Below are 24,936 nucleotides of genomic sequence, written 5' to 3'. Positions count from 1 at the left end.
CCGTCGGGATCGGGAGTTTCTTTTTCTTCATAAAATAGCAGCTACTTTCAATTAGCCAATGGGTTAAACTGGTCCTACGGACCCCACTTTGAGAACCACTGGTTAACTGAACGTCTATACGTCAAGAAGCAGAGCACATCTGGGAGAGGCAGTAAGAAACAACCAGAGAAACAACCCCCGGCAGCTCAGTCAGACAGTAGTGTGACAACATAACACAACAACTCAATCCAACAACTACCTCATCCCATTCTGACCTGAGATCAGATTCTAAATATGTCTTCTACATCCTATCAGTTTTCTGAAAAAGCTATGTTTCTATGTCAGTCGTTCGTTCTTCGATTTTTCAAAAATAGCAGATCTACAAGCTCGTAGCACGCCACTCAGTGGCGCGCTATGAGCTTGTAGATCTGCTATTTTTAAATAGCTAAAGCATAGAGCACCTAAGTCCTGACGTCACTGTCGGAAGAGGGCGTCAGTCCCCAGGTTCATGTATTTCTTATTTGCATTGAAATCCCCATTTTAGATTTGAGATCTCTTCATATAAGAACTGCGTTTGAAAAATAAACCGATCATCCCGGCCTTTTCACTCCTATGGATATGAAGCATCGACTGAAGGTGGAAATGTACAAATATACCCAAAGAGTAACAAAATAAGCGTTAGAAATGAGTCAAACCCTTATCCCTAAACTTATTTGCCATTTTTTACAAGTTTGAAAAACATTTTAAAATAGTCCCTTTTCATATGACCCACCCTTTTAGTTTAAAAAAAATCACACCCCTCCACCTCTCTCTCTCTCTCTCTCTCTCTCATTAGCAGGCAACATTATCTCTCTCTCTGTTTCTGGCGCCCCCTACTGGTACCCTATAGTCATATACTCGTGCTCATGGCCACACACATGGGTACATACCACACACATGGGTACATACCACACACATGGGTACATACCACACACATGGGTACATACCACACACATGGGTACATACCACACACATGGGTACATACCACACACATGGGTACATACCACACACATGGGTACATACCACACACATGGGTACATACCACACACATGGGTACATACCACACACATGGGTACATACCACACACATGGGTACATACCACACACATGGGTACATACCACACACATGGGTACATACCACACACATGGGTACATACCACACACATGGGTACATACCACACACATGGGTACATAGGTGTACACGGACATTGCTGGTTGTAGGAGTGGTTGCACCACTCATAAAGCTGTAATCTGCTAGCATGTCAAACTCGCAAAGCCATACATTTTGCTGCTGACACTATAAATGCCACTTTCAAACTAGAGGCCTCGTAGTCAAATAAACACAGGCTTCTGCTGTACATTATGTTCTGTAATATCCTCTACCGAGCAGGGTAACCCATTCAGATAAACACATTACATAAACATAAATATAATCTGCCTTTGGTGGCCATGGCTGTTTTGTGAAGGGTGTGACTATGAGGAATCGTAAGCCAATGATGTGATTAGATTAGGTCGTTGCCAAAGGGAGAGCTGAGAATCACGGAGATAATCTTATGCTAAACAGTATGGGGAAAAGCCATCACCTACAGTAGTATTGCTAATGTGGGTCCTTTTAAATATAGTAAATCAATGCCCTATACCTGCACAGTTAAATCCTCAGTGTTCATTTATACATGCAAGTGCAAGTGAACAAATATATCCAAATGGACCCGTACATTATAGGAACACTCAGGATTCTACGGCATGCTTTTTTAACTAGTTGGTGTCCCAATTTTACACATCAGATTATAGGTGATAAAAAAGAAGAGAAAACAATACTTAATTGAGCATGTGAGCTTGTAGATCGCAATTTTAGAAATAAGTTTGAAGTCAAGCGGTTAAGTGGTGCAGTGTTTAAAATGCAGGGACAAAACAAGGCCAGTCCTAAAATAATCACTGAACCAAAAAGAGGGACTTGCCTCCGGTCTTCTTTGTACCACTCAAAATCTGCTTTCGGTACCGCAGATGCCTCGCATTGGAGAATTCCTTTTTGTCCAACCGGAGTACCCGTACCTCTTGTCTTGGAAATGAACGGAGGATCTGCAGAATGGACAACGCATCAGAATTGAATACGTTCTACAGTAGCATGCTATAATCTGCTAAATATGCAGTACAGGACAGCAACACTCTATATGTTGTCTGACAACTTAATCATAATCATACTGGGTGAAGAAATTATGGTGACTGCAAGGTAAAAAGTGTAGGGTACCGCTGCCCACAGTCCCTCAAGTATGACATGAGAAGTAGGAGAATAATGGCCACACGTGTGTTTGTTTTGTTTTTGTTCTTACAGTTGACGGTGACTTGAACTGTCCTAGTGTCCGTAGCGGAGATGTCACTGGAGGCAATACATTCATACGTTCCCGACTGTTCTTTGGTGATGGCTGCCAGCTCCAGATGTTCCCCCTCTGTGACAAATCTATGTACGCCTGTAAAAAATACAAGGATATAGAAATAATCAAATTCAACACATACAAAAGCTTCAGAAAGACTTAGATGAAAACAAATACGTACAGGTGAAAACAGGCGATGGTGTTTCTTATTTCTTAGTATTTGAGCCAGCCATGTACAGCAACACATGTAACACTTGCGTGTTACACAAAAGAGTGAGGCACATTCCACCTGATGTGCCTAATAATCGCACATCAACCGACACTTAGGGGCCACAAAATCATCAAGTTAAACAGGTGTCCTCTTAACCCTAGAACACTAAACCCAGGTGATTTTCACCCGGACAATATGTTTATGTGATTTTCATAATGTTGCTGATGTCTGAGGTGGGTGGGTCCTTGGGTACCTTCAGGATGCTCAGTGACATCATAGAAGTTACAGTAGTTTTGTTTCCCTGCCCACATCCCTGTTTTTGAGGGGCGCTAGCCCCATCTATAGCTTTTGTCCCCACAAAATGTCCGCAACACAAACATTAAATGCCATTGACAGTAAAGGGAAAATGTACGTCTCATATTTGCCATCGACAATGAAAGACGTTGCCTGTCCTCGTTTACGTTTGCGCAGTTCAGGCATTCAAATGCTGTTCACAATGAAACCACCAGCCAAGAAGAGATGTCCCTGCTAATTATAAATCACATTCCGTGCTCAGCCAATCAAATCATCACAAATGTCATTCCAGCCAATCACTTTTGGCATCTTCACTTTTATGTCCTCACTTTTATGGCTCAATATGTACTTTGCTCAGCCAATCAAATCATTGCTATGGGGTGATCAGCCAATCATCAGCCAATGTTTGTGTTCACATAAGCTTGGCATCGGATTGTGCTCCCACAATGGGCAGTTGATGCATTTATTACTGGACCATTCGCACATGTCCCAGGAAGGGTGGACCAAACGAGAAGTTTCCAGCTCCATTATTTGCTTTTAGGAATTTTAAATTTTAAAATAATACGCACAATTTTTCACCGCCCCGGTAAGAAGATGTGCACATGCACGCACTACAGTAGGGGGACACGCGACAGGCCAACAGCACACACACCAAGGCCCGCCCCCGCTCGATCATGATTGGCGGAAGGCCCCCTCTCTATCCTGATTGGCTGGGCTGGGCCACCTAGCCAAAAAAAGGTTTTTTTTTTACCCTCAGGGGTTAACTGGGGACAGGAAGGAACTCCTTATATGGTCGGCACACTCTATAGTAGGGAGGATTATCACAACAAAACAAAAAAAGAAGTGATATTTGAATTAAGTTAAATCACTGAATACAGCCTACCTTTTTATTTTTTATTATTATTTTATGGAATTTATTATATTGGGGGAAAATATAGCCGGGTTTAGTGTTCTAGGGCTAAACACATTGTGCATATTCTGGGCATGTGATCTTGGCAAACATTCTGAACAAATAGGTAAACATTTGGCTCACAGCACAATTTGTTGTGAACTTGTGATCAGGCAATGAATGATATAGTGTTTAAGACAGTATAGTAGTTGAAAATACCAAGATGCAGATTTCATACATACTGTAGGTCTGTGACTTACTGCATGTTCAAGTTTGTCAACAAGTTACTGTGCGGAACACAAACACACTGTGCTGACTACTCATTTTCAACAAGACAATGGAAAAAAATGCAGACAACTGCTCCTAATTATACAAAGCAAACGAAATCATTGCAATCAAACTACTCCGCTTGAGTAAGACCACAAATTGTCCCAGCAATGCTCAAAGCATGTTCTGGTGACAGCTAAACCCTAAGCTAGCGCTTGTGTGTGTGGGAAAATAGATAGCAGCACTTATCCCAATCAGTGGAAATGTCAATCCAGCAATATCTCTACATTAGCATAATATCATTATGTTTTCCCCAAATCCTCTGCTGCTGCTGGCTGGGGATTCACAGGAAAGGTTGTATAGGCTATGGATAATGTGCCTTAAAGCTGTTTATATCCATGGAGAATCCCTGTTTCTGATTATTTTCAGATAACATTTCTCTAAATGAATGTGATTTAAGCTAATACTGGCTACAAGCTATCCTTAAAAACAACGTGGATTTCAAAACAACGTTAAGGCTTTTGGGGGAACATAAAAACCTAGGAGCTGATGAGCTGTGGTGAAAGAGTTGGTAGCCTACGTTTCTAGGTCACCTCAGCATTTCCCTCATGCTGGAGTGGTATATCATGTTTAGTCCAAGGTTGTCAGATATAGTGCCAATACAATTTTAATATTTAAAACATTTACAGCCCCAAAATATGAATAATATTGCAAATGTTAAGTAGCAATGGAATAATCAGGATAGTCACCAATTCTGAGCTGTGTATTTATTTAAAAAAATAATGCATTCTGTGGAGGTAACTCAACACATTGTGAGCTTGTACATCTGCTATCTTTGCACCTTTTGATTTGTTCTAAACGAAGACATGAACACAAGCACAAAAATAGGGATGCCAAGTTGAAAGTGGTTAACGGTAATGAGGATTGTGAATATTGTTTCCAAAATTATGTATTCAACCTTTGATGAATTATTCCTTGACAAACTAAATCTTTAACCGGCGATTTGTCCGGATTCTCTGTCAATAAGCTCATTACAATTGTATTAGCGCTTTATCAAGGTCAAGGTAAACTTAAGTATCCCCCAAGGGACAATTTGTTACGCTGCCAGCAGCAGTAAATATGTACAATCATCATCAACAATCAAAACACAAAAAATACCCATTAGAAAGAGAATTACATTGACAAGGCCACTAGCAGTAGGGACGAATTAGTTTTAAAATGGCTTGGTGCTGCATCTTGGCAGATCATATTCTGCGACCAGATGGGACTAACCTGAACTCACTGAACGGGGGTGATTAGACCAGATGGAACTAACCTGAACTCACTGAACGGGGGTGATTAGACCAGATGGGACTAACCTGAACTCACTGAACGGGGGTGATTAGACCAGATGGGACTAACCTGAACTCACTGAACGGGGGTGATTAGACCAGATGGGACTAACCTGAACTCACTGAACGGGGGTGATTAGACCAGATGGGACTAACCTGAACTCACTGAACGGGGGTGATTAGACCAGATGGGACTAACCTGAACTCACTGAACGGGGGTGATTAGCGTCATATCAACCAGATGGGACTAACCTGAACTCACTGAACGGGGGTGATTAGCGCCAGATGGGACTAACCTGAACTCACTGAACGGGGGTGATTAGACCAGATGGGACTAACCTGAACTCACTGAACGGGGGTGATTAGACCAGATGGGACTAACCTGAACTCACTGAACGGGGGGGATTAGACCAGATGGGACTAACCTGAACTCACTGAACGGGGGGGATTAGACTGAAGAATAGACTGGGCTGTTTTTGTAACTCCGACTCTGAGAGGTGAAGTTTTGCCCGCACATTCTGACAATACCTTCCAGCCTGTTTCAGTTTTTTCATCAAACCAGGAAATAAAAGAAAAGGTTAAAACAGATTCAATAAAACCGGGCCCTTGCTATTTACAATGAGAAGCGGACGGGCGCTGGTGCCTGTAGGACCCGGAAGTAACCTACAGTAGCACTACAAAATGACGTCTAAAATACCGAATAAACATCCTTTATGAGGATGTTTGTACACTGAAGGGCCTTTGCCCTAACAACATCAGTGTTTTGTTCAGAAGTTAACTTGTAATCAGTCTCAGTCAGACACATTCTAACTACGTGTGTTATTTTGCCAAATATGGCAGCATCTTTAGCATAACATAGAAGATACAAAATAATAGAGGACAAAAAACATTGAGCGCTGAGAGGAATTTTGTTTGGCAAGCAGCAACTTATTTACATAATGCATGACAAGGTAACACCGTTGGAAATCTAAAATATGCTGTAATTGGTACCAGCCAGGTAGTCTAGACCTAGCCCTGGTCCAGTGCATCAGCGAGTCTCACTGATGCCCTGCCGGACACCCATCCACTGCCCTCTAGCAATTTTCCCACTGCCGTGCGAGGCTTTAGAATTCTCTCTAAAATGCATCCAAGTGGATCTGCGCAGTCACAACCCGGAAATGCCGTAGTAGAAGAAGTTACTCTGTCCGGTACATTGCTTTATTAAAATGGCAAAAGTGCATTTTTCGGTGAGTAGTTAGGTAGTTTTGTTTATTTTCGGGGAATTCTAAAGCTACAGAGCAGTAGCAGGATGGGTGTCAGTGACGCACTGGACTAGGTCTAGTCTAGACCTGTCTATCATTTAAATGACAATAACATGATGTCTGCCACTGAAACCATAACGTAACTTATTGTGACAGCAATTCAGTAAATAGCTGTCAAAATCATCATCAGATCAAAATTAAATTATGGGTTGATCAGGATGTAAAAAATAGTCTACGTTTATTATATGACACACCCAAGTGGCCATTGGCCAGACAGGTAGTTCTTTGTTTGGGAAAGAAGGACCAAACACTTTTTGCTGCAAAGCCTCTCTTCCTCACAACAGAGAACAAATACATTTACAATATGACTATCGCATATGTAAAAACACACAGAGCAGACTAAGTCATAAATACAAAACAGCACAGCACAGGCCATCCAGGCTAGTGAATGTAAAGAACCAAACCATAGCTGACAGATCTACTGATCAAACTACTTAACATTTGGCACTTGTCCGTGGCAGTATATCCTCACATCACATGCTATTTATAGGACCACAATGGAAACAAGCCCCCTGGACCTTTTTTGTGCGATCCTTCTAGCCTGAATGTCTAGTAAAGTATACAGTGCATGGTCATGATATTGCACTGCAAGTAGAGGTACTATGCTCACCACCTGGGACGCAAGGCATGAAGTCAAGGCTGAATTGTTCACTGGACTGTTCTTGAACCAAAGACACCTGAGATGAGGCGCTAGGACTAGCATGAAAGGAACCAGCAGGTGATTCCAGAATTGTTGCAGTTGAACTGTTGCAGAGCCCTGCGGCCAGTCTCCAATTTACTCACAAACAACTTGTATTGCCACAAAACTATGGACCATTTGATGGCTAGACACTTTGCCTGCCCAGCTGACACAGCATGTGTGTCCCACAGGGACACTTTTCTCCCGTTGCAGGCCACTGGCCTTTTCTCTTCTCCCTCACCTATTGCGACAAAGCAATACTAGTCCCCCTGCCTGAGGCATCAGTCTGCACGGTGAAGGGCAGGCTAGAGCTTGGGTAACACCTGCTGCCATCTTTTATCCTGTGTGATGACCTTCTTGTCCTACCTTTAACTGTCCCTTTCACAGCTCCCTCTGGAACTGAAGCCAGGTGAGGTGAATGTAGCCTGAAAAGGTCCTCCGGCACCACTCATAACCTCTTCACTGAATTACATAGTGCGGCTTCCACCCCATGGCAGACCCCTTCTCAATGGTACGTCGCCCCCCCCCCCATCTTAACATAGCGCCACACACACACACACACACACACACACACACACACACACACACACACACACACACACACACACACACACACACACACACACACACACACACACACACACACACACACCCACCCACCTCGCAGAGCAAGACCAAACCACTTCCCTCCTAAGACATCCATGATTCACCCTCATCTAAACCTCTAATCAAGCAATTTAAGTGCCAGCATCTGAGTGGGGCACAACCTTGCTACTCCTCAGTACAAGCTCATTTACAAGGGAAAGTGGGCTTCCCCATCACACTCCATAATTCTCCAAAATAATGGAGGTTTTATGAAGTGTCCATATTTCACTTCATTTTCACCCTCTCCACTGAAGACCATCTGTCTTCCTCCTTATGCTGATTTATTCATTCATCGTGCAACGTTGTCGTGTGCCGAAACTAGCTGATTTACAAGTTTGCAATACATCTAAGCATTACACGTAGCTCTCATCTGCATTGTGGTACAGTAGTTCACAGCATGTCTGTCTACTGCATCACCGTTGAACACGAACAGGCATGCCAAACATAAGGGTTATGCACACGTTGTAAAATATTTCGATAATTACCTACTTTCTAGTATAATTTTTCATCCGTTTACTTAGTACCACAAGCATACCACAGAGCACATAGGTTCAAGCGAACTCATAAATCGCAAACACACTTAAAATAGTAAACTGAAGTAGGCCTATAAGTTAAAGAGCTTTCATGGCGGCACACAGTGTGCCATGAAAGCTCTTTACCAAAGTTATACTTCAGTTTGTTCTGGACTGTCTGATAGTTGTTTTTTTACAGAGAAAATACACAAGCAACTGAATTCAATTCAAGTAGATGAATACACTTATATACTTACTGTACAATGAAGTGAGGGCTATAATCTAGTGTGTTCAAGCTACTGTACGTTAGTCTGAGCCTGAGGAGCACATATCACCAGCTACTGCATGTCTGCCTACCAATAATCTGGATTTAAAATTCATTGTATGGGCTAAAATTGGATGGCCGCCGAAGGCAACCGGTGACACAACAACGCCCTCGTGGTTATTTTTAAGGACACGACCTTAGCAAAGAGACTGCATGTCGAGTTTTATTTTTTTCTTCTCCGAATTGTTACCACCATCTCGCCTACACAGAATTAGAGCATGGCCACATTTATCAGGAAAATTAAGTTTGAAAGTATGGCTACGTGAGACTAGAGACACTTATACATACATATAGTAGCACTACTAGACCCTTAATGTGCTCCATTACCATATTCATATTATTATAATACCCTGGCTATTGAAAACTGTGATTTTTCTCCGTCAACTGCGGTCACAACAGGAAGCTCAATTAGAATAATCAATGGCTGCTGCATTCTCTGTGCTAAAGAATCTGGTTGTCCGAGCAACCAAAGTGTGAACGTTTCACTGGGAAATATGGACCCAATGTGGCTGTGATGTGAAGCCATCCAAATAAATCTGATGGGTTTTGTGAGAAAAGAAAAAAGACAATAAAGGCGTGGTTTGGGCTTTCAGACAGTTTCAGACTATTCAGCAGTTATCCGACTAGTTGGAGTTAATCCGACTAGTTAGTCGGATAACTGGTTTGAATCCCTACAATAATAAACAATATCTTAAAATCAACTGAAAACTAATGTGTACACTCTCAGAGTTACAGACCCATGAGTTCTCTATAGAATAGATGACTGGCCCCTTCAACAACACGCTGTAAATATCTTTGGCCCCATTTATACTTCATTCACATTTCACACTCACGTGTCTCTTATCACGCTATCGGGTTACCCACAAGGAAAACATACAGTCCTGGATGTAATGTACGTACGTGAAACATCACTCCAATTCACTGATTTATGTACCACTGCTATAAACACAGATTCCCTTTGTAATCTTTGAAATAGATTTGAAGAAGCCAATGTACTGGTGATAACATGTTTGTTTTCTCTTGCTGTTTGAGCATTATCCCTGAGCTGTAAAACAGAGTAGAAGCAATCATATTTCCTATACTCATATAAAAAACACCCGACTGTGCTCTTTCTTTTAACCACTTAAGCCCCATTATGTATTGACTAAGGTCCCCCAGGGCTCAATAACTCTCTCCCTTTTCTTTTCTTCGAAGAAATAGCCAATCTACAAGCTTGCAACACATCAAAAAAGCAATATGTGTGGTGAGCTTGTAGATCGCTTGTAGAAAATGACAGTGTTCATTTCACATACTGTAAGCATATACTGTATGCAGTATATACAGTATATATACATATATACTGTACTTGCATGTACTTTTGTGAGTGACCAATATCATATGTGAGATCATCACATCAGGTTCTTAGCCGATGATATCAATTAACTGCATGTAAACAGTTTTCAGTTAAGTCTGGAATGTTTAGCTTTAATAGCAGAGCAATGGTCACAGAGTGAAACAAGTGAAATTTAGATTTGCATTCTCATCCCAGACCCCTGAAGGGTTTGTGCCAGCTTTGGTGTGGGTCGGAGCAACGGTGCACCTCAGCAACGTTTGGCAGGATTGTTGAATAGTAGTCATACCCATCAAAGGGATATTTTTGCTCAAAGATCACAAATTAATGTACTCAATGTATGTATGTCAATGCATTTTAAATACAGACTTCTGTGATGTATTGATTTCATATTTAGCTTTCAAACATGTTTGGGTTCATTTTAACGTCTACTCAGGCTTTTGTGAGCACCCCAGACAGTTTCTAGTTTTGCAACTGCTGTAGTTCAGCAAAAGATCAGCAAACGCCCTTTGGGGGTGCAAAAAAGATGTACAGTAGGCAATAAAAAACTAAGATAAATGACGCATATCAGGAAGAGCCTGAAAATACCGATAAATCGCCTCACATTTCCCTGGATGACGCCGTTATATTGAAAAGGATATCGCTGCTTAGACATCTACTCTAATTAAACAAATACACTACAGTATACAGTATGCTGCAGCTTACAAAACTAAAGATTACTAAAGATGTATTTGTTCTTCCTTCAAGTGTAAACACAGCATGCAGAGAAATAGGACTTAAAGTATTTACAGCAACATTAAAACCCACCATTGCATAAAACATATAGGCTAAAGGGATAAAGATGGTATGATAGTTATTGTTAAAATAAGTGGTAAAAATATACTAGACTAGTCCTTATACCCGTTTGAATATATGAACACGACACACACACACACACACACACACACACACACACACACACACACACACACACACACACACACACACACACACACACACACACACACACACACTATGAGTGCATGTGAGACAGTGTTGTTATGAGGCTTGGAGTGTCCAGTAAAGCAACCACGCATGCACAGTAAGGGTGAAGCTGTGGCAACCACGCATGCGCAGTAAGGGTGTACTGTAACGGGAAAATGCAAATAAACAGCGTTTGTTCGTTTGTTAATTTGGAAAAAGGGCTTTGTGATGCCCTGCATAACATGATGGTCGATATCTGTGTGCAAAATGCAGTTGAACTGTGCAAGTGAGGGAGAGCATGGGGGGGTAGGACATACAGAGAAACACACACACAGACAGATATTTCTTAGCTTAGATTCTGATATCCCACAATAATTGCTATACAGTTCAGCAGGGCTGTACTGGGACAAACATTTGGCCTGGTCATTTTCACGCGGATTTGTCACTCACTGATACAGGTACAGTGAAATTATCATGATGGCCCTGGCAGAATGGCAGCAGACCTGCAGACCTGCAGACCACCGGGACCTTTCCAGGTGGCCTACCGCCAATTGGCCTGCCTGTCTAAAAGAATAATAATCTTTTATTTATATATATATATATTTTTTTATCATATCATAACTTCAGCGGCCTCCTACGGTTATCCAATCAGGAGAGAGAACTCATACAGTATACAGGATAAATAAATGCAATTGGAAGTGATGCAACCAAGGAAATGAGCAGACAATATTGCAACTGGAACACTATAAAATGCTCTACAAGCTCACAATGTGTCATACACACACTGTGATGCATTGCCTGCTATTTCCGCCTATTATGTCCTACCCAAAACAGGGACACTAGGGTTCATGTTTGCATTTGATTACATACAGTAGCTATGGTCCTGGAAAACATATTCCTCATAGTTTAATATCGTCCTAATTATTAGACTGGAATTCAGAACAGCAAGCACAAGCATATTCTGTACCAGCCAAGACACAGAACCCATCATTGTTTCTCCACAAGAGTGTAAAATAGCAGTGCATTGTTCAAAGCAGCTATTGTCAGCTTAAAAGGGAGGAAATATATTGGCCTTCTGCTCCCACCAGCCATTTAATTCATGTATGACTTCTGCCATATGCCCTTTAAATCTGGAGTGGTCGTTTAGCATTCTCCCTAAATATTAACTACCAAAGCTTCATTGAGATACCATCTGTCCGGGGGAAAAAAGGTTTTTCAGTCACAGCTGACGTTGGAAGGACGCTGTCCATGTCAAATGCAGATAAAAGGCCATCAGAAGATTTGAAATGAACTGCGTGCGTGCGTGCGTGCGTGAACAATGGCCTTTAAAATGATTAACTTGTGGACCTGTTCTGTGCAAAAGTAATACAATTAATTCACCAAGCCAAATAATGCATTTCCAGGAACAGCAATACAGTTGTTTAAAATAGAATAGGCCTACAGTATATACAATATAAAATATGTCCATAATGGCCTTGATTGGAGATCATATTCTTCTTTTATTGTCTCTTGCTCAGGCTGCTTCAACAGTCAGTCACTGTGTAACCTCTACCTCACATGCCTCACAGCCCCTACAGTTTGCCATGATTTAATATAAACACATCACAGGATGCATTCCAGCAATTATGAGATTCCCCAGTGCCAATGATTAATGATGAATTGCTGACCATTATTGTTGCCCAAAACATCTAATTGTGATATGCAATCATCCATGAATGTAAAAGGGCCTTTCATATGACAATTATGACTTATGTGTGAGTAAACTACACTAATTAAAAGACTGTTGACATGCGTGCAGGCGCTATGTTGAAAGTAATGGGTGCACCAGCACATTTGTTACTCTGCAATGCAATGGAAAACTAAACATTATCTTAACCAGAGAGATGCCACATGCACATTTATTCCTAATTTCCACTCATTTGCAAACCATCTGTTAAGTACTAACTAAGCCCCTTCCTTTTTTCTTTCTACAGCAGAAACGTGTTGCAGTATGCTTGTAGATCAGCTCTTTTCAAAGATTGTTGGCACAGAATAGGGTTCATGTGGTTAAATAATGGGTTGATCCAACATACTGTACTATGTGAGATAGCGGCCATGGATCAGCTGGTGGAGAGAGAGGCCATCTGGGAATAGGAAGGTCACAGGTTCCATCCTCGGCTCCTCCAGACTCCACGTCTGAGTATCTCTGAACAAGACACTTAACCCCCCCCAACTGCTCCCCGGGCGCTGTTAAAAATAGTCACCCACTGCTGCTAATACTTAGGATTATATAGGAAAGGCTAGATGGCGCAAGGCGGTGTCTATACAACACAGTTCACCGGCGGCCATCTTGCAACAACTTTTCTGGTACGTTCTATGGTAGCTGATGATCTGCTCAAACAAAAATACTTTTAACTCGCTGAAATCTTGATGGATTTACGAAGGATTTTTTTTTTTTTACAAATTTCTGCTTCACTATGATCCTGGTCGTTTTAAATATGCTATACGTACATTTGAGTGGAGAGTTGAGTAGGCTTTATGTGGTTAAATGTCGGTTACATACAAATCTGCTTAACCTTTAGCTTGATAACACGCAGCAATTGACCAATCAAATGTGATAGTTTTGTATTGTAATGTTTTTGTCACCCTGTCAGTTAGCAGGATATACTGTAGCAGTTATGAGTTGCACAAAACTTGGGTGAAAGGTTGGCCGGGGAGCGGGGACCATGGAAGAAGTTATTAAAACTTGGCTAAAAGGGACCATGGCCAGGCACAAAAATGCACAACTAAAAATAACAGTTAATAATAGATAGAATAACATAATACTACAAAACTTTGAAAAAAGGGGTTGTGTTCATGCAGCAGCATCGTTTAACGTGCATGTCTCCGATTGGCTAGTTGGCTAGTATTCCATACACACTTTTCTTTTTAGATATTCACGATGGAATGTACACTATGTGATTGGCATGCTCAGCATGCATGACACTGATTGGCCTAGCAGTATGAACAATTTGCTGTGGACACGCAGGACCGAACGCATGGTCTCTTAAGCTTGCAATAGAATAAAGATTTATTTCCATTGACCTACTCAATTTAAAGCGGATTAGCTCTGCTTTCATGCCTGTCACATAAAATAAGGGTTAGGGTTACAGTTTCACATCTATGAATAGCCCCTACTCGTGTCAGCAAAGGCCCGCCCAAATCAACACCTGAACACAAAGCAGCAAAAATCCCAAGATATACAGCGTGACAGCGGGGTGTGAAATTCTCTGGTTGCGTCAGTGCGATAATTCTACCTGATGATAATTAATAACGATTCACCAGTGAGGCATTCATGCACACGATCTCAGCTGTACCCTGGTGGCATTTGACAATGCCCAGGCGGAGACAGTAGTTACACATGTGAGATGAAAGGGGAAGTGATGTGTACAGGGAATACCCATTGCATTCAGGCTTCATCAGGTATGTGACTGGTTTAATAATATGTGGAAAAGACTGATTGTGCATAAAATTCAGCGAAGGATGCCCTGGTAATGATGTGATATGGGAGCTAGAGGAGATAAAGTTTAAAGAGCTCTCGGGAGAGACCCTAACCCATTAGCAATTGCTTTTGGGACCAAAGAGCCTGAGCACATTGAACAGTTCATTAATGTTTTTTGTTCCTTTGAAACCTACAAGAAGACTAGTGTTCAATGAAATGAGGTTTCTGTACAGGTGAGCCGGATGTGAGAACAAAACATTAGGCTACTATTGAGTGGAACAAGACAGCGGACTGCGTGCTAAAACAATGATCTATTACGTACAACTGAGCATAGTGTACAGTACATTACGTATGCAATAGAGTTGGGTGGTACTAACATACAGTAATGTCAGATTTGTACCACAAATTAACCTAAACATTGTATACCACCAACCATGTCAAAATGCATTTCTGCCGGCCTGGGACGACTTAGCGGTCCAGGAGCCTTGGCTGGTAATCCAGCATTACAGTGTGTTGCAGGTTCAAGTCCCAATCCCGATAAACTTTGCTGTGTGTCTTCCCCTATCTCTCTCCCCGTTTCCTGTCTACCTACTGCGATCTATCAATAAAGGCAAAAAAGCGCCCCAAAAATATGTTTAAAATGCATTTCTGCTCATAGGCAACTCTTTCATGGCCTTGCTATAACCTATTACCTGGCCACGGGCGGCTTGCCATGTGATCACTTCCATGAATATGTTTTGAACACAGAATCCCATGTGCCGAAGTTCTCATCATGTGAAAAGGCAAGTGTATTTCAAAACCTTTGCAGGGAAGCTGTGATATTCAATCACGTGTTACCCTTTACCCTCACTCTCGAGATCAGAGTGGAAAATCTTTCTGACAGGCATCACCTACAAGAATGACTGCAGCCTGCTCTCTTCTAACTAACGTCTGACAGCCACTCAGCATGTGGCCCTTTTCACCTGTCTGCCAATGGCTCTGTCATCCCTGGTGGGCCAGGATGTCAGAGGTTCTGTCATAAAGAAAAGCTCTTCACTTTACTGCAACATTAGTTTAAGTGCATGGAAATGCCACATCGACTTATAGGAGACATTGCATTACCTATACTTATCTGTAATGCCACATTCTGTCAGACAGAATGTTCAACACATCTATCAAGACTTTTAAAATCACTTGCTTGGGTGTAAACTATATAACCATAACATCCTGTGTTCTGAAACTTTAATGGCGTGTATTAATCTCAGTCTACAGTATAAAGGCTAAATCTGTGTATTGCAAAAGCCATTATGTAGAACCAATATTGATAGTTCAGGACCGCCATACTGCATTACTTCTTCTTTATTCATTTAATTAAATTGTATTAATGTAATTCATCAGTGGACACTGAATAGCTGTTATCTGTATACTCTTTTTAAAGACATTTTTTGGCTTTTTCTGCCTTTATTGATAGGATGAAAGTAGTCTGACAGGAAATGAGGAGAGAGAAGGGGGGAAGACCCGCAGCAAAGGCAGTCGGGATCGGGAGTCAAACCCAGACAGTTGAGCTAACCGCCTGGGCTGAAAAATGGTTACTTCACTTTGGAAAAGTGCTACTGCTGTAGCGACTATTCTAGTGATCTTCCAGTATTACAAACCGGTTTATTATTCCTCTCACTCACAAACAATATAGCCTTAGTTTTGGCCCAGGCCGGCTGAGCGGTCCGGACACCTAGGCTGGTAATCTAGCCTCACAGTGTGTTGTGGGTTCGAGTCCCGAGCCCGACGACCTCTGCTGCGTGTTTCCCCCCCATCTCTCTCCCCTTTCCTGTCAAAATGACTGTGAATCTATAAAAATAATAATAAAGAAATATATATACTGTATATCTTAAAAACAATATAGCTTTAGTTCTATACCTTTTGATGGTAGAATAATTATCATACTGATAGTTTTTTTTAATTATTATTATTTTTACTGGCACACTGAAAAGACTTTATTCATATTGTAGACTTAATAGTCCATTAGTTATTCAAGTAGTGGTTTTAATCAGTCAGTGTAAGTGAACCTTATTCTAATCCAGGGGTTCTCAACCTGGGGGTCGCGACCACTCAGGGGGTCCCTCGGGGTCGCGAGACATGGCCAAAGCATTTTCGGGGGTCCCCAGCCAAAAACGTTTAGAACCCCTGTTCTATACAGTACAGTACAGTATGTTTAAAAATATACCTTTAATATTTATTGAAAAGATAATAATCTTCCACTACCCCCCATCCCTGAAACTAATTTACTTATAGGCCTACCTAGAAGTACAGCTCTTGACGGGAAGTCCGTAATCTATAATGATGACAATCTTGGATGGTAATGGAAGGGGACTATCACTTCACAGAAGTAGACATTTGCATATCTAGCTCAATTTAGAATATTCACAATTATTACTTGTGGTAGTGGAAGTCGGGGCTGGCGTTCCCCTGTGGCTGTTTCTTCTATCATGTGACAGAAGCTTAATCAACATCATCACACTGACAGGGATACTTTGATCTTTATCCCACAGCTGATGTAGTCCTGACCGGCTTCCCTCACATCAGTGTTCGACAGCAAATGTTGTTTAAGTTCTTTTGAATAAAATTCCAAGTGAAATGTCTACTTTTAGTCGACTAAATATCACAAGATTTTAGTTGTTTTTGGCGGAGCCGTAATGGCTGATTTTGAAAATAGCCGATCTCGTAGATCTGCTATTTTCAGCATGTAACCAAGCATAACATTACTTTGTCTTTTAGTTCTACTGGATCTCTTCTCCACTAGTCCCACTAGTCAAATCCTTGGGTCAAAAAGTTCCATCAACAAAGCTACAGTACAGTTTACCCAACTAACCCAAATAATAATAAAATAGGCAGTAGACACTCATTACAGTTCAACCTCCCAGCAGATGTGCCATTTGAGAACTCCACACGTCACGCCAAGACTGTGAGGCCTGTATTATCAGTCAATTGTCAGAACATTGTCAGTGAGAAAGTAGGGCATTTGCAAAGGTGTTCTTATGAAAAGCTATTCAGATTATATATTTTTACAATGATAAGAAGTGTTGAAAAGTATTTCCAGAAAAAATGCAGGAAAAGTACAGGAAAGCGTTGGAAGTGTTGGAATGTCGCATCTGTAGCTTTACATTCCTAGCTTTGAATGTGCTACTCTACTGAATCTAATTGACACGCTCACTTACAGATACCGTCACAGAAACCTTGTTACGGTCACAGAAACCTTGTATTGCTATATTTCGTATATTTGCCATGCATTGTGAGCTCGTACTGTAGATCAGTTATTTACTATGCGCAATGTATGAAAAGATTTCCTTCTTTTTGGGCCCAAAATAGAGAGGCTGCAGCTATGTAGGTTGAAAGCTGTTAAGTCTGTCTGTGGATTTGATAAATATTTAAATGCAAAATATTAACAAGAGCTTGTGACTATAACAACTGTACTGCATCAATTGGAATAAAGTTTTTAGTTATTTATTTTTGTATTCTTTTTCATTTCCTTTCCTTCCATAAGTTTGTGGCTTAGTTTCCACCCAAAAAGCAATACTAAATAATACAGTGGGATGTCCTTGGAATAACATTTCACATTTTAATGTGAGGAAACAGCAGCCCCCGTTGGGCAGGACTACATTTTAAAGCAGTGTAAATGAAGTGAATTGGGAATAAGGTCCCGGGGCTGCATTTTGACCTTATAAGTCATGTTCAACACATATACAGCATGTCTCCAGAGGCCTGGAATACAAATATGACAAAATACATAATTCCACGATCTCAATAGAGAGAGGCTTTCAAATGAGTAAAAACAAAAGTCTCATGGAGGAATACAGAAGAGTAAGAAAGATTAATCAAATCAATTCATTTGTCTCTGATTTAACGACAGCATCCGTTTGTGCCTTCATTTTCTAGTGACCCATATCCTTGCTGAACAGGAAAAGAAAATCCACTCTCAGCCAAGAAAGTACTCTCACTTTCTTGGTTGGGTCTTCTTAGAAGTTGACAGAATGGGGGCAGTCTAATTTGATATATGGTGATAAAAATCTTGCTTTCTCAGCAGTGCATAACAAATTATATATTGAAAAATGGTTACACTTTATTTCACAATGCCCTAATTATGGAAAGATAACAGCATAATTATGAAAAGAAAAAAAATGCTTCACTTTGCCGGTAAGTAGGTTGTTTAAATGTTTGATAAATAATGCACGGAGAAACAAAAGTTGGAGGACGCAGACTTTTAGAGTACTGTATTGTATACTCCACAAATACCCAAATGCTCAAGCTCACATGCAACAGGAAAACAGAACAACTTTTCTCTTTGCTATATGTAGGAGTACTGAATCATGTATCGTAGCCACAGTACAATGTTATTGAACAGCGGGGGGATTTGCACACCTGAGTCAGAAACCCAGTGTTCCACAGTCATTTATGACTAAAATACACAAAGAGAAGAGGATAAACTGAGTTTCTGCAGTCTCAGTCCATGGTAAAAACTAAAAAGCAATATAGGCCTACTACTATAAGGGGCAGCTCTCAGTGTATTAAATGTATCTGTGCTTTCTCCCTGTCGACAAAGTGCATTATAGATTTAGATTCACAGGCCACATATGGCACATACTGTATGACTAAGCGATTTCCCCACAACTCCAAAACTTCCTCAAATAACTAACTAACTAACCAACCTAAAATAAGTAATAGGCTAATAGTAAAGCTATTGTGCATTTGTTCTGTGTCTAATACACACAACATTGTCTTTTACTGTTGTGGCTCTCTCCATGCATGTGCAGTCAATGCACATTACACACCATACTGTACGTTTTCTGATGTCTGAGGCTGTGGGCATATATTGTCATGAGATGCAACCTAGGTTTGCTTTGTTTAACCATAGCTCGTCCACTGTGTGTTTGCATTTGTATCGTTTCTCAGCAGAGAGAGATAGAACAACATTGAACTGTGACAAACATCTCTGTTTCGTTGTAGTCCCAGGCTAAATATGCTCTGTATAAATTACATTATATATTAAATTGATAGTATATTTTAGTAGTAGTAATAATAGTATATTGTATGCATGCGCATGAAGTGTACTGTACAGTCCCCTCCAACCACCCCTGAAAAGTAATAAAGCCATGATGTGATTTGAACACTGAAGTCATGTCATGAGCGCCATGACTGCCATGACCGAAGTGACCATTATACTGAGAAAAGCGAACCAGATACTACAGTATACAAAATGTTGTCATAGCCATCATTAGCCTATAAAAGAAAAATATCCTTTCACTGTGATCCCCTCACCAACTGTCTGACTTCTTTGACACATCTAATAATCAGTCTGTCTGTCTCTGTGCTAGTCTGTTAGCGGTGAATTCAAATGTCAGCTCGGGTCGTAATGTTTCCAACTCCAGATTGCTTTGACTCTCCCAATACTGCCCTTGCTCATTTGAAAGAAGCATAATTTTCCCTCCGGTTCCCCGAGCCTTTCTTGATCTCTCTCAGTCTTGCTATGATGGATTTACTGGTCTTTCTTTGAAGTTCGGCCCCAACTCCCCGACCCCTCGATATACACCGCCTCCACTAATCTGTGGACGTCGTAATTTAATCACGGGAAATTATCCCTGTCTCTCAGACCACCTCATTCACTCCAAATGCATGACCTTTACAGAAAATAATACGCAATCACTAGTTGTGTTTTCCCCCTCAATCAGACCTGTTCTGATTAAAGGCAACCGCTAATGAAAGAAATAATAAAAAATATTATGAAATGCTGTTGCCACTGCATGGGTTCCACCCCATGTGGAGATAAAAATCATTTGATGCATTTTCTGAAGATTATGTCATTAACTATTCAAACAAGCTTGTCCATAAATAAAACTACTAATTAACATAACATTCTATACCTTCTGATTCAGTTCCCACTGGAAACTGCAGGCCTCACACTACTTTTAGAGCAAGAACAGCAACTTCAATACATTGAACTAATATCCATTATGTTTCAGTGGATTTGGTTTCTTGTATCTGTGCACAGATTTCTCTTGGGATTTGCCTGTAGTACAATGATTCACCAGAATCACCACAGGCTACTGCATTATTAATACGCTTTCTTAAAACATCTGGTTCTGCATCTGGGCATATTTATAGGTCTACCTAATCTGCTATCTTGCCTTCTGTTATCAGGGAAGCAATCTGTGGACAATGTCCAGTGCAATAAGGAGAGTGCACATTGATAGAAAACAAGTGTCTTTGCCAAATAATCTAGTTAAAGAAAAATATATTTCTTTACTGCTGGTTTTACAGCTACAGTATACTACGTATTGCTGTTATGTGATTTGCAGTGATTAGTTACCATGTTGCAGCGTTCCGTGCTCGGACACGTACGTACGTACATACGTACGTACACACACATACGCATACGGACACACATAGCTGCGTAATGGAGCGGAGGCACCGCTCAAAAATGTCATTGACAATGAACAGAGAACTAATGCTTGTGTTGTCTGAACAAACATTAAAAATGCCATTGACAATGAACGGATAATTTACGTCATACGTGTCTGTGCAAATCGGCATATGTTTGTCGATGGAAACTCTTGGCCACCATTCTTGATGCTGATGTATGATGATGTACGATGATTAGAGCGCCACTCACTTCACACAGGAGTCATATTCCAATGTACCTGGCCAAGCTGACGCAGAGGACGTCATTTCACATACCATGTTGATGACAATTGATGGATCATAAGCGATACCAATCCTATTGGATTCGGTATGCAAATCGGTCTGCAGAAGCCATGTTCAATGTTTTTAACTAATTTTAATGCCAGCCAGGTTGTCCTGAGTGTTGTGAGTGAACAAGCAATAGGCCTACAAGCAGTGGTTGTTATTCAGCCTTCAACATAAAACGCAGAATGTGCAACACATCTGTTTTGCAGACAGCTACAGTAGCATGACATCTCGTTGTTCTCCTGGAAAACTGAAGGCTGTGGGTGGTATCCATTATCGCCGGTAGCTGTAAGAAATGCCTCCTTCAATATCTCATCATCCTGAGATGATATGTTGCGTTTGGCACTGTGTGTGGATATCAAGAGGATACCACACATGAGAGTGAACGCTGAATCCTCTCTTGATTCACTCTCCCTGCATGGGAAAGAAGGTCTCAAAATAACACTTTTAGCACATAAACAAACACAGACTATGAGGACACTGCTCTAACACAACAAAGTGTATTTTGTTGGTAACAATATGCAAATTACCTTTAAATGTCACGATAGGTGTCTTGTGTCAGTGTATGTCAAATTGATGTTGGCATGCATACACATGGTATAGGATGCTGGATTTTTATTGTATATCGCCACACAATTCAAGAACTTATATAATGGCCCAGAGACACACCAAGAGCCATTTCATTGGCACGATCATCACTATGCACGTCGATTTAGTCCACTTTATACTTGTGTATAAAACATTACATGATTGAATTGATGGCGTCATAATGGCTGATTTTACACTTGGCTGCATGCTGAAAATATAGGGTATGCACATGCATAAAGTGAGTGGCAAATCGAGTAGCAAAGCGAGTTTAACTTAAATGACTTAACTTAAATGACTTATCATTTAGTTCTGGATCCACTAGTCCCATACTAACATAAAATCATAGTTCTAGTCGACAAAATCAACACTGCCATAGAGAACTGTGAGGTGCAGTTCTGACGCAAAACCCTTATGTAAAATTCCTTTTCAGTTCAAGGAAGCGCTATTTAGAACTACTCTAGATCTACTCACAGATAGAAGAGAGTGTCCATTTTTAAATAGACTAGGTTTCTCTAGTGTTCTTGAGTATCCTTGTATTTGAGGTCAAAACTCGGCCAATTCTACTGTTAATAGTTTTCTTCTGTTTTGTACCCTTTTGTACTCCTTTGTGTCCTTTTGTAATGTTGCTTTTTCTTTTCTTTTTTTAATATTTGTTTTTGGGCTTTTTCATGCCTTTATTTATAGGACAGTGGTCTGACAGGAAATGGGGGAGAGAGATAATTTGAAGCATCAAATCATCTCTGTATATTTGGCTGCATTCTGCATGTTATCAATCATTTGAACGGTATTGCACTGACCCAAATCAAACGAGGGATAACAAAAGACACATATACGCAAGCATATAGCACGCAAATACATTTAGTTTTAGTCACATGTTTGTTTGTCATCTGAAATGCATTAGGGTTTTAGTCGACAAAATATCATACGATTTTAGTCGACTAAATCTAGTTGATTTTGACGAAAATAATACATTTTGACGGTGCGTTGATGACATTGTAATGTCAGGTTTTCGTCAGTGAAAAAAGTAGGTAGTTGACAAACACTGACACACGCCCACTGGGACTGTGGGACTGGGACCTTCATCATTCAATTCACTCTTCTCTCTCTCTCTGTTCTACTCTGCTACTCTTTTAGCTGCTTAGGTGTCCACAGTTTTAACTGTTTTTATTCTTATATTTCTTTGTAAATATTTCTGCTTGTAGCACTTTGAGATTGAATTGTTTCAAATGTAAAGTGCGTTATAAATAAAATGTATTATTATTATTATTACTCTACATGGACTCATGCTGGCAAAGAGGTATTGAACTTCAATGTAGTTTCCATGAACACACAAATATCTGTGCTGACCTCCGTCTATAATTACAACAATTTATTTTTGCAATACACGCTTGAACTCGTTATTAACTTAACCGTCTTCCTGCCATTGCCGAAGCCCTTCGGCAATTGAAGCATTAATTTGATATTAACGCTTGCTGCCATTGCCGAAGCCCTTCGGCAATTGCTCTTTTATAGTGCTTATGATTGATCAAGCCATAATGCTACTCACGTTAGCCGGTTAGCTAGCAGTCTTGTTAGCACTGCACTGGATCGTTCATATTAATTCACCGTCGCCATAAGAATCCATTCTATCCGTTTCTTTCAATCGCCTGTATCTCCTATTCCTTGTCCCAGATGGCATTTTTGGTCAAAACAGCGTTTCTTTGACGGCACGAGCCGACGTTGTGGAGTGCTAAAATGTACCGGCATGATTCGATCATGTAAACAAAGGTTGTCTTGGCAACGTAAAGCTGGCAGGGATAAGCTCACTTCCGGTTGAGGCAAAATGTGGCTTTTCAAAATAAGAGCTCAAATTAAAAAAATGCTGGCATGAATTAGGTCCTAATTTCTCAATAAATGGCAGCAGTAAAAGGGTTAATAACTAGATGCAATGTACACATAGTCTGGAAGACGCATCAGTCTACAGGTTTTGACACGTCCACTTGACGCCTCTATTGTTTTTGCTTTTGTGCCTTTATTAATAGTTACAGTGAAGACGGACAGGAAAGAGGGAGAAGGGGAGAGTCATGTATCAAAGGTCGTCATGAACGGGACTAGAACACGCAACGCGCTGTCAGGCCAGAGCCTATATGTGGCATGTGCCTGGACCACTAGGCCAGTTGGAGCCCTGCCTCTATTGTTGTTAGAACAATGGGTGCGTTTGATGGCGGGAGCGTCTCGACGCTGTCAGGTGTCACAATCAATCACCACCTGCACAGTCAACATCCTCCACATGAAACGTATCTTTCCTGACTCGGAAGGAAGGCTATTGTTCACATCATCTCCCAATAACAGCCTGGCTTTGAATGAGTTGGAAGAGTTATGAGTCAATTACTCCAATGTTCTCCCCGTCCAAGGTTAAGTGTTAGAAGTGTGATGAAGGTTTAATTGCTTCATTCAGTCTCCTGCAAATGGTTTCTGATCTTTTTCTCAGTTGATTTCTAGGGAAATAAGTCTGTAAAAGGCTTTATTTGCACTAGGGGAGAGAGGAAGGGCCGGGGGTGACGGACAGATCGATGAGATCCAATCAGGGCGTGCGCAAATCTCAGCCGCGACCCGCCCCTCTAGACCAGAAACCTAACACGTTAGCTCAGGCTAACCTGACATTGTCACGTTACATTGTACAATCTATTTATTTCTGGTCAGCTCACGTAGCAATTATATCCAGTAACCAGCAATATAAATAAAGGACTCAAAGCGAAAAAAGAAAATCAACTAGGTGCTCAATAGAGGTCCAGAAAAAGTTTAAAAGGTTGGCTGGTGCTTCAAGGATCAAATGGACTGAAATAATGAAGAAATGGCGATCCGAGCACTCAAAAAAGTAGGAGGAGAGGTACTTTATTAATAATGTTAAAACGCCAACATGTTTCGACTCACAAAGGAGTCTTCATCATCTTTTGAGTGGTCAATATTATTATCATTACATTTGTGTAATAGTCACTCTTTTATCGTTTTGTAATAACTAGGCCTGGATTTATGTCACAAAATACCAACACAAATGG

General features: G+C 40.8%; 1 protein-coding gene across 2 annotated transcripts in view; it reads right to left on the bottom strand.

Annotated features, from left to right (window-relative positions):
* Nucleotides 1-24,936, bottom strand: part of opcml (opioid binding protein/cell adhesion molecule-like) — a 288,782-nt gene that overhangs the window by 7,129 nt on the left and 256,717 nt on the right. For both annotated transcript variants that reach the window (XM_083781862.1, XM_083781861.1), the window contains 2 exons: nucleotides 2,348-2,485; nucleotides 1,976-2,096 (listed from right to left, as the gene is read on the bottom strand). In XM_083781862.1, the coding sequence (XP_083637988.1) occupies nucleotides 1,976-2,096; nucleotides 2,348-2,485 (259 nt within the window). The remainder of the gene's footprint in view (nucleotides 1-1,975; nucleotides 2,097-2,347; nucleotides 2,486-24,936) is intronic.

This window comes from Protomyctophum parallelum, assembly GCF_964188405.1.
Source record: "Protomyctophum parallelum genome assembly, chromosome: 1".
Lineage (NCBI taxonomy): Eukaryota > Metazoa > Chordata > Actinopteri > Myctophiformes > Myctophidae > Protomyctophum > Protomyctophum parallelum.
This window is presented reverse-complemented; position numbering and strand designations above follow the sequence as displayed.